Source organism: Triticum aestivum, chromosome 1A (genome assembly GCF_018294505.1).
Source record: "Triticum aestivum cultivar Chinese Spring chromosome 1A, IWGSC CS RefSeq v2.1, whole genome shotgun sequence".
Lineage (NCBI taxonomy): Eukaryota > Viridiplantae > Streptophyta > Magnoliopsida > Poales > Poaceae > Triticum > Triticum aestivum.
Window position 1 is genome coordinate 2,599,378 of NC_057794.1, and position 11,306 is coordinate 2,610,683.

General features: G+C 46.0%; 1 protein-coding gene across 1 annotated transcript; it reads right to left on the minus strand.

The window, feature by feature from the left end:
• Nucleotides 1-273: 273 nt before the first annotated feature.
• Nucleotides 274-9,743, minus strand: LOC123184091 (disease resistance protein RGA5). The gene is made up of 4 exons (XM_044596305.1): nt 8,727-9,743; nt 5,124-6,682; nt 4,580-5,042; nt 274-600 (listed from the first exon to the last, which is right to left on the minus strand). Exons 1-2 carry the CDS (start codon nt 9,527-9,529, stop codon nt 5,125-5,127), a joined length of 2,361 nt encoding a protein of 786 aa, XP_044452240.1. The 5' UTR covers nt 9,530-9,743; the 3' UTR covers nt 274-600; nt 4,580-5,042; nt 5,124.
• Nucleotides 9,744-11,306: the final 1,563 nt, after the last annotated feature.

Sequence of the window (11,306 nt, forward strand, 5' to 3'; positions counted from 1 at the left end):
CCACTGCAGTCCCACAAGACCAGAGCTTCAGGTTGAAATACTTCAAATACCTGAACCCACGGATGAAGATCCTCCCATTTCTGCCGTAGAAAGTCCCCAGTTTCAGAGAAGCCAAAGCGGGTATTGTTCCAAGGTTCGCCATGTCTTCTGGTCCCATACGACACATACTGAGATCTAGCCCACGGAGATTTCCAAGCGAGCTCATCCAACTTGGAATCTTGTCAATGTAACGGGCATGGAGGTCTATATTCCGAAACACTGAAGGATTTTTTTTTTTGGAAAAGGGGCCGCGCCCCAGCCTCTGCATCAGAATGATGCATACGGCTCATATTATTAATAATACGAAACCAATCTCAAAAGTACAGAAAGGTCATAGTGCAAATTAAAACAAAATCTGCAAGTAAGAAAAGCTGAAAGCCACAACCGGCTGGCAAAACTATAGGATCACTCTATCCTATTACATGACCGTCATCCAAACCGGTTGAAAATATCCCGAGCTACCATCTCCCATCGGGTAGACGCAGTAACCAAACGCTCCCTGGCCTCCGTCGGAGTGAGTAGCGACCACATACGGATGAACGCTGTGGCTCTGAAAACAACCTGCAAAAAGTGAAAGTTTGTTGATCTGTTAAAGACTAAGTCATTTCTGCATTTCCATATTGCCCACAAAAGAGCACAAGCGCCAACACGAATGTGTCTCGCAATGTCATACTCCACCCCATCTAGCCATGTTCCAAATAACATACTAATAGAGGTAGGCTGACTGATATTGAAAGCAATATGAACCGACCGCCACAGAATCTTAGCCAACGGACAATCGAGAAAGAGGTGTTTAATGTTTTCAGAATGATCACAGAAGCTACACCGAGACGGACCTACCCAATTACGTTTTGCAAGATTATCCTTAGTCAATATAACCTGTTTATGCACGAACCACATAAACACTTTGATACGTAAGGGTACCTTAACTTTCCAGACATGTAAGGAGGTAGGTATGACCGAAGAGTTAATGACATCCTGATACATTGATTTGACCGAGAACACACCGTTCTTAGTAAGCTTCCAATGCAGCTGATCAGGGTGCGCGGACAATCTGACATCCATCAGACGTCGAACCAGATGGAGCCAGGCCTCCCAACGATTACCAACAAGCGTCCGCCTAAAGCTGATATTGAGGGGAACGGACTGTAAAACAGTAGCCACATAGGCATCTCTACGTTGGACTATGTTATACAAAGAAGGATATTGAAGTGCTAGTGGAGTCTCCCCAAGCCATGTATCCTCCCAAAACCTCGTCGTGGTACCATTCCCAACAATGAATTTAGTCTTGTTGAAAAATAATTGTTTAACTCTCATTAGCCCCTTCCAGAAAGGCGAATCTGAAGGTCTCACCGACACTTGGGCCAAGGTTTTAGCATAGAGATACTTATTGCGTAAAAGTTGTGCCCAAGTGGCCTCCGTCTCAGATGATAACTTAAAAAGCCACTTGCTAAGGAGACATATATTTTTGATTTCCAAATTCTCAATACCTAAGCCACCCTGGTCTTTAGGTCTGCAAATAATATCCCACTTCGCAAGTCTATACTTCCGCTTAAGCTCGTCAATTTGCCAAAAGAATCGAGATCGGTAGAAATCTAACCTTTTCCTAACTCCAACCGGAACCAAGAAAAAGGATAGCAGGAACATCGGCATACTAGTAAGGACCGAATTAATCAAAATTAATCGCCCTCCATATGACATGAGCTTTCCTTTCCAACAGCTCAGTTTCTTTTCAAACCGATCCTCCAAACATTTCCACTCAGCATTGGTTAGCTTACGATGATGAATGGGTATACCTAAGTACGAGAAAGGTAAGGAACCCAATTCACATCCGAACAATTGTTGATACGATTCCCGGTCATCATTAGCTCTTCCAAAGCAAAATAATTCGCTCTTGTGGAAGTTGATTTTAAGCCCGGACAATTGTTCAAATAAGCATAGCAGCAGCTTCATGTTCCTAGCTTTCGCCATGTCATGCTCCATAAATATGATAGTATCATCAGCATATTGGAGAATAGATAGCCCGCCGTCTACTAGATGCGGAACCAGGCCACCTACCTGTCCTGCATCCTTTGCCCGACCTATTAAAATAGTCAGCATGTCGGCCACTATGTTAAATAGAATCGATGACATAGGGTCTCCTTGCCGTAGGCCCTTGTGAGTTTGAAAATAGTGACCAACGTCATCATTCACCTTAATCCCCACACTCCCTTTTTGCGTTAAAGAGTTAATTTGGTTTCTCCATGCCGGATGAAAACCTTTCATACGTAACGCTTGTTGCAGGAAAGGCCATTTGACTTTATCATATGCTTTCTCAAAATCCACTTTAAAAACTACACCATCTAGTTTTTTGGAGTGGATTTCGTGGAGTATTTCATGCAAGACAACAACCCCTTCCAGGATGTTTCTATCCGGCATGAAAGCTGTCTGAGACGGCTGAACTACTGAGTGTGCTATTTGTGTAAGCCTATTTGTGCCAACCTTAGTGAAGATCTTGAAACTCACATTTAGCAAACAGATGGGTCGAAACTGCTCGATCCGAACAGCGTCCGTCTTCTTAGGCAGAAGAGTAATCGTCCCAAAATTCAGCTTGAACAATTGCAGCTGACCCTCAAAGAACTCGTGAAACATGGGCATTAAGTCACCCTTGATAAAATGCCAACACTTCTTGTAGAACTCCGCTGGAAACCCATCCGGACCTGGAGCCTTGTTGTTCTCCATTTGAGAAATAGCCTCAAACACCTCTTTCTCCGAAAAAGGAGCAGTCAATAGCTCGTTCTCGGCGGTCTCAAGTTGAGGCACATCCTCAACCCTAGACTCATCCAACGCCACAAAAGTCTCTACCGGGTTACCAAACAACTGCTTGTAATAATTTGTAATGTATTCTTTGAGATTATCCTGACCAACTATGGTTCCTTCATCTTGTTCTAATTGAAAAATTCTCTTCTTCCGATGCTTCCCATTCGCAATCATGTGAAAGAATTGAGTGTTATCCTCGCCTTCTACGATTTTGCGAACCTTGGCTCGCAAAGCCCACTTCAATTCCTCCTCACGGAGAAGATTTTTAAGCTTCATCTCCGCATCTATCTTTGTTGCCAACTCAGTGGAATCTAAGATAGATGTTTCCGCTTTAGCTTCGAAATTTTGAATGATAAGGAGGAGTCTGTCCTTCTCCACCTTATAGATCCCATGCGTGTGTTTAGCCCAACCCCGAAGGAAACGACGGAGATGACGAATCTTGGATTGCCATTTGTCGATAGGTGTCCTACCTCCAGAGTCCCTAGCCCACTCTGTAGCTAACAACTCTAGGAAGCCTTCTCGTTCGAACCAAGCCAATTCGAACGAGAAGAAATTCTTGTTACCCACGAAATTTTGAACTCCGGAATCAACTAACAGCGGTGTATGATCCGAGACACCTCGAGTAAAAGCCTGTACCGTTACCAGTGGAAACTTCTGTTCCCACTCGACACTAGCTAGCACTCGGTCTAGTTTCTCAAAAGTCGGAACCGGTAACGAATTAGCCCAAGTGAATTTCCTACCCGAGAGTTCGATCTCTCTGAGATCCAAACTCTCAATGATAGTATTGAACATAAAGGGCCATCGACCGTCAAAATTGGCATTATTCTTATCCTCTTTTCTTCGGATTATGTTAAAATCCCCTCCCACTAAGAGAGGTAACTGTTCATTAGCACAGATGCGCACCAGATCAGCCAAGAAATCTGGTTTGAGTTCGGGTTGAGCAGCCCCGTAGACTGCCACCAAAGCCCAATCAAACCCATCTGCCTTAGACCTAACCCGAAACTTGACAGCGAACTTGCCCATAACTACGCTCCTTACCTCCAACGTTTCACACTTAACCCCAAGTAAAACCCCGCCGGATCTTCCTCGAGGTGGGAGGCAGTGCCAATCAAAATCTACCCCCCCAGACAAAGTGGCGAGAAATTGATTAGTGAAATTACTTCTTCCAGTCTCGGACAAAGCAATGAAATCCAAATGATGTTCCAGAGAAGCATCCGCCAGAAACCTCCTTTTAGCCAAGTCTCTAAGACCTCTGCTATTCCAGAAAATGCCTCTCATAAGTCATCATGAAATTTTTTGGCAGTACGAATCCTAGCACTCCTACGCACTGCGGAGACTGGATAAACCTTTCTTTTCCATGTCCGCTTAGGCTTGACTATATCAACCACCGGGATATGACCCTCATCCTCAGCATCCATCTCTAAATGCTCATCAACATGGAGACAAGTATCAGGATGTGAGTCTTCCTCCGCCTCGAGACCATCAGGGTCAAGATCGGCACACATACCATCTAGGACCCTCACCCCAAGCGCATCAATCTCCGAATCATTCATTGGTTTAACCGCAGCTATGTGACGAATCATATCTACCGCACGCTCAGCTTCTAAATCAAGAATGTCGTTGACTGATTTAGCAATCTGACTATCATTATTACCAAGTGAAATTCCTAGCTGATTTGCATTATTAATGATCTCATTGTCAGTGAAATGCAAAATGGAATTTGACTTAATGACTGACATACCAGTGGTGGTTTCGACGTCCTGCAACTTGGTCGCTCTCACAGCGCACCGTAGTTGAATGTCGTCGACGTCCGGCTGCTCCTGCAACCGCCCGCTGATCCGCCTCCCCTGGGAGACAGGGTCCGGGATGCCACCAAAAGCGATGACCTCATCGCGAGAAGCCCTGCACGGGGAGAGACCACCTGCCCCTCCCCCCACAGCGACGCCCTGAGCCGCCGTCACCGGCGCAGAAGTAGTAACCGACGTTACTGCCTGCCGCGTGAACACCGGCGATCCGCCAGCAGTCGCCGGCTCCGGAGCAGCCCGGCCGCCGCGCACCGAAGCGTGGGCAGAATCTGCAGAGGCCCCACCCAGCCCTCCCAACGCTGTGGGGGCCGGTGAGGCATGTACCCCCAGTCCGGACGCACCTACGGCTGCGAGAAGCGGCGTCGACGCCTCCCTAGCCGTGTCGGCCGGCGAAAACACCTGCAAGCAACCAGCACCCGACCCACGCAAGTCAGAAGCTACATCTGATGCTGGCAAGGACTGCGAAAGCGGCACACATACCTCATGCCTGCTGGACCCGTCCACGGCCTTCCGGGCCGAGGTGAGCAAAAGAGCAGCGCTGGTCCTGACCATACTCCTGGCTAGCCACTGAAGGATTTGCAGGGCACCATGATTCCATCGGAAGGAGGTTATATTTAAGAGAACCTTCTGACTGATTTTTACTACAAGGCTCGTGGCTGATTCTGAGATGATGAATATTGTACGAAGATATTAAGGTTCCAATAAACCTTACAACTGCTTTGTTTTCCACAGAATCAGATTGGTCTATCACAGTTACACTCAACATCCTTAGCTTGGTTAGCTGACAAAGTTCCTGCAGAAACTTGTCAAGTTCAGAGTCAAGGACCATAATGTGCTCTAGCTCTTCTAAGCTCTTTAGCTGTCCTATAATTCCATCCGATAAACAGCTAGTCTTGAAGTGAGCATATAGACGGGCCAACCTTTGAAGCCGTGTCATACTTGATGGCAGTTTTCCAATTTCGACACCACGCATGTCCAGTGTTTCTAAATACTTCAGTTTTCCAATTCCTCCTAGAAGCTCGGTAGTACTTATCAATCCTGCTCCGACACGCAAGTACTTGAGAAGAAGTAACTTTTCAATATTTGCCATTTGCTCACCTTTTACAATCTCACATTCCCCTATGTCCAACACACGAAGAACTGGGAAATCCAACACACCAATAGCTGGAAATTGCAACACAGAATACCCAAACATAGCAAGTGATCGAACATGGGAGAGATCCCCTGACACAGAATCCATTTCATTAGTGCGGCTCGCCACAGAGAGCCTGCGAACCTTGTGTCTCCCCACCTTCTTTCCATCATCCAATGATGTCATAAAGTTTTCTTCTTCGGCCTTGCAAGTTATGAAATCAAGAACAATGTCATGAATCCGGCATGCTGCGACCTCATCATACAACTCGTCAGATTGATGATTTGCTATTGGCTGGATCAAGCTCTTGTTGATCAATTCATTCAAATAATCCCGGCCTACTTCATGTGCACTCCTCCCTTGTGCTTCATGGATGAATCCTTCGGCGATCCATTTATGTATCAGACTCCGTTTGTCGATAATATGATCTTCTGGGAATTCACTCAGATACAACAAGCAACTTCTCAGAGGGTGAGGAAGATCAAAATAACTGAGAGATAATATCTTCGTCATGACCACAGCCTCTTTTGCAAGTGAAGAACCAATAGCATCAAGCACCCTCTTCCATTCTTCTTCTGCTGGTTTATCAGCCAGCATACTAGACAAGGTAATAATAGCCAAAGGAAGCCCTGCACACTTTTCCAATATCTTCATAGATATTTCTTCTAGAGTGGGAGGGAGTAAATCCTCAGAACGGAATGCTCTTTCAAGAAATAGTCTTCGGGAGTCAGCGGAACTAAGGGGTTCCATTCTATAGACATAATCGCCTTGAGGAGAACAAAGTGATGCAACCGTACTATTGCGTGTTGTAGTGAAAATTCTGCTCCCACAGTCATTATTTGGTAAAGCATCTCTTATAGTTTTCCATGCTTCTGTGCTCCATATATCATCAACCACAACAAGGTACCTGGCATTATGATTTTAACAAAGATGTATTTAAAGTTAAAATTCATATAAGGTACAATTTCTTGGGGCATGTACGAAAACTCACCACAGCTAGCTATCACTAAAATCTTATTGAAGGTAGACACAAGCGTGATTGATAGCTGACTACACAAGAGAAAGGTGTAACAGCTCCCGTGTGCCCAGGTGCGGAAAATCCTGTCTCTTTTGAGGAAGTTGAGGGACTATGATTTGCTGAATTTTTAGTTCATGGACCATTTCTATATTTGAGGGATGAAATTGAAATATATTTTCCCCTAGTTTTATATAGCATGCATTGAAATAATCAGGTAAAATAATAATCCAAAATAGACTAATTAGAATTCCACAATCCTTAGTATTGATTGTACACGCGTACAAGCTTTGGTGAGACTATGGAGCTAAAATGTTAGGAGCTGTGGATTCATTGGTTAGATTAATTTGTGGGGATAATAGTTCTTCCTTAGTCCAAATAATTATAATACTACACTATACACTATTAGAGAGTGGCCCAACTCGACAAGTTTAATTAGTTCTACACGGACGCCATTGGCAGAAGCTAATCTAGGTGCCCTAGAATAGATTTTGTAGAATTCATAGTTAAGTGTGTTTGACTGTTCGTTCACCAGAATGGTATTAGCATGTGCTGCCGAATATTGCAGGTTGGTAACAACGGATTGGTTACCAGTCATTTATAACCTCTAAGTGTTACGATGCTATCAGTAATAACTCTGGAAGGGACACCTATCAAAAATTCAGGAGTGAATTGCAGAAAACCATCACATTAAAGAATAGGTTTGTAGAAAACACCCTTCTACGAATTTCTGCCAGAAAGCACTAATTATGAGCTTAATCTTTTGCAGAAAACACTGACCCGTCGCTTGAGCATTTTAACCGTGATTATGACATGTGGGGCCCATTTTTTACTACCTGGCGTAACGGTTCGGGCTAGAGGCCTTTAATTTCTTTTTTGCCAAAAGCTACTTCCTGAACACACAAAACACCCCTCTCCCCCGTGCATGCTCACGCACCCCGCCGACGGCAACCACTGGCCCCGCCGCTGGCACGCCTGCTCACATCACCGCCCCTCCTCTCTTGCCCTGACCTCTCTCTCACCGCTACAGGTTGTGCCGCCGGAGCATGCAACACGAGTCACCCCCCAAATCCTGGCCGCCTCGCTGGTCATCCGCCGCCCACCGCAGGATCGGGCACCGCCGCCCGCCGGAAACCGTCAGATTTGGTGGTCGTCATCGACCTCAAACCGCCCCTACATCCACCTCGTCCGCCCAAGGGGCGCCTCGCCGGCCACCTGCACCGAGCTCCGTCACAGCCATGCCACACACGAAGCGCACGCAGCAGCTAAGGTCTTGCCGCCGCCAGCCAAGAACACCAGCCCCCACGGGCCTCCGCCGATCAAGACCACCAGTCGCCTCCGACCAAGACCACCAACCGCCGCGGCGCCGCTAGCACCTCGACCTGTCAGCCTGTCTCCTCCAACTCCGCTCAGCAGCAGGTCCTTGCCAACCTCCCAACGGAGGCTCCCGGTGCCGGAGATGGGCGAGGCGACAGCCTGGACGCCGCCCGCTAGTGCCGGAAGCGGGCGACAACCTCGAGCCCGAGCTCGGGGATGGCCTACTGCGGGTGGGGTGAGGCAGCTGGCAACAAGGGCCTGATTGCCTTTTCCTATTCTAATTAAAGGGTGCCTATGCAAAAATAGTAGGGACTAGATGGTAATTGCATATCACATTTTGTCTAACGCCTTCCGGGACCAACAATTACACTACATCAGTTTTTGTGGGACCCACCTGTCATAATTGAGGTTAAAATGCCCGATCAATGTTTTTTTGCAAAAGATTAGGTTGAGAATCAGTGTTTTCTAGTAGAAATTCGTAGAAGAGTGTTTTCTGCAAACCTAAGCACAAATGTGCTGGTTTTCTGCAATTCACTCAAAATTCAGAGATAAAAAAAAAAGAACTGGTAAGATTCCAAGAAACTAGACAGATAGATATTAGATACTAAATGATGCTTACTTTTTGTTCTGGAGGTGCTCCCGAAGTGTATCAATAAGTGGATGCACGCCATCATCAGAAGTGATGTGAGTAATCTTCAACCCTTTAGCGATTTCTCTTAGAACATTTCGCATGTTAGGCTTCCGAGAAACAGACACGAAAGCTGAACAATCGAATTGTTTTTTGATGGTTTGGTAGACTGCATTAGAGAGAGTAGTCTTACCAAGACCACAAGCACCAACAATTGACAGCACGTGAAGCTGCTTAGAAGATGAATCTTCATTTTTGAGCCCCTCAATGATATGCTTCATAGGACCGTCAATGCCCACAAGCTTACTGACGTCCAGATAGAGCGCGTGCAACCTGGGATCAATATCACAGGCGGTGGAGTCAGATGAGAGGCGGACAGTTTTATACCTCTGATGCCTCTTGCTTGTCTCGATTGCACGGGCCTTGAGCTTTTTGATCTCGCCGGCGATCTCATGGCGAGGTTTGAGCTTGGTCAGCTTGTCAAAGAACCCCTTGAAGCCCTTTGGCCCATCTTCCTTGGTGTCAGCACGAGCCATGAAGTCATCAACACAATCCTCCATGTCGAAGGACAGCTCGCGGACATCGTCCCTCCAAGCTCTAGTCTCATGGTCGAGCTGCTCGGCGTCTGCTAGCGCCTCCAGCGCAGCCTGCATATTGCTCATCTCTTCTCTTGTGCCTTCGACCTCACGGCGCACGCCCTTGAGCTTGCTGCGCTCTTCGTTGAGCGCCTTGAAGAGCTTGGACAGGAGGGGCTTCATCACCCCCGTGCCCACGCCCACGAGAGCAACCTCCATTGCCTTGTGCTATGTGAGATTGCTGGATCTGAGAGTGGTAAAAGTGATGTGGTGGTGTGGCGTGGGAGAAGGAGGAGATTTCCTTAAGAGATCTTGGAGTACTGTAAGAGATGTGTGGTAGCGAGGGCTTGATTTTTTCCCCTCCCTGTGTGCGTTTGGTGTGAATTCACATGTCATTGTTGGCCGACATGGTGCATTTGCGTGCTACTCCCTCATTCCCGGTTTGTTAGGCCAGGCCCATTGGCGCCCGCTTGCTAGGCAGCAGGACTACGACCGACTGGGGTAGATGTTGGTTGCGCTGCACGTTGCTGCTCGACACCTCTCTTCGCTGCAGATCCTCTGATGCTATGGCCATTTGTGGCCTTTTTTTTCTATCTTTCTCTTATACTGATGCCCCAACAGACTATTTTATCTCGGTGATTTGCTACTTGATGTATGGACATGGTGCTACTTGTTGTATGGACATGGTGTTGCTTTATTTATAAAAGCGAGCCGAAAGCCAATTTTAAGAGAAAATCTTCTTAGAACAGAAATTCAACAATATACTTCATTTTTAGATAGATGGTCACACTTTAAACCAAATACGAGAGGATGGGGTAGTATCCTTGTGATGAGGGCACTCGGCAATATCAATGTTTTAAATAGCTGACTTTAGCCTGTTATAGCTTCTGACACTAGGCAATATCAATGTTCCACTAAATGATTGGCTATAGTATTCATGTATAATTGTCAAAAAGGTTCTGAAAAAGCTGGCTATAGCCTTGTTGTAGTGTTTTGAGTAGGTCGCCGGTAAATGACCGGCTACATGATTCATGTACGGTTGTCCAGAAAAGTTCTAAATAGCCAGCTATACTCCGTTGTAGCGTTTTGAGAACGGTTCTGCTAAATGACTGGCTATATGATTCATGTACAGTTATCTAAAAAAGTTCTGAATAGCTTGATAGCCCCGCTATAGTAGATTTGAAGGACCGCCATTAGTTTTTTTAGCCCGCTATTTAAAACAATGGACAATACAGGCAAGACCACAACTATAGCATTCATGGTGCTCTTACTCTATGGCGTGGGGAATCGGTGTATCTGTTAGCCCAATAGGGTCCATGGGCAGATTCAGTGAAATGACATAAATGCATCCACATGAATGGAGTGGATTTGCGGACTAATCTCATTAATAACAGGGAGGGACCTCCATCAATTATTGTGTCAAGTGGAACTCTATTTTGGCAACTCTGACAGGTGCCTGTGTCCATCCATCGGTAAATGAGACGACATGATAAAAAAATATGGATCACAATAATTGTCTTCTGCATTTGGCTACAGTTTTTAAAAGAGCACAGTGAAAAAGGAGACTTAAAAGCGGAGACTTTGGACCCAACCAATGTATGAAAGACCGAATCTTCACTGGAACCAAAGCGGAGACTTAAAAGAGCAAATACTGCTGCTATGCAAACGACGCTGCACAGCCAATTTTGGGACGATACAATCAATCTAACCATCCATGCAAAGGAAAAACTGCAGCACAGCGTCGTCTTCAAATCGGCAAGCAAGTGTCGTCTGTATAGTACTTCCTCTTTTTAAATGTGCAGCTTCTTAGAAGATGCCTATGGTTGTTGGGAATTGCATTGCCTGATTTGCCTAATACCTGGCTATACTAATGCCCCTTATCTTTTCATAAGTTTTGAAAAGAGGAACTTGTCCATTTTTCGACAAGGGGAATTATGCCCGGCCTCCGCAACAATGCAATATCGTAAAGACATTACAGATGCACACAGCTGGAAGA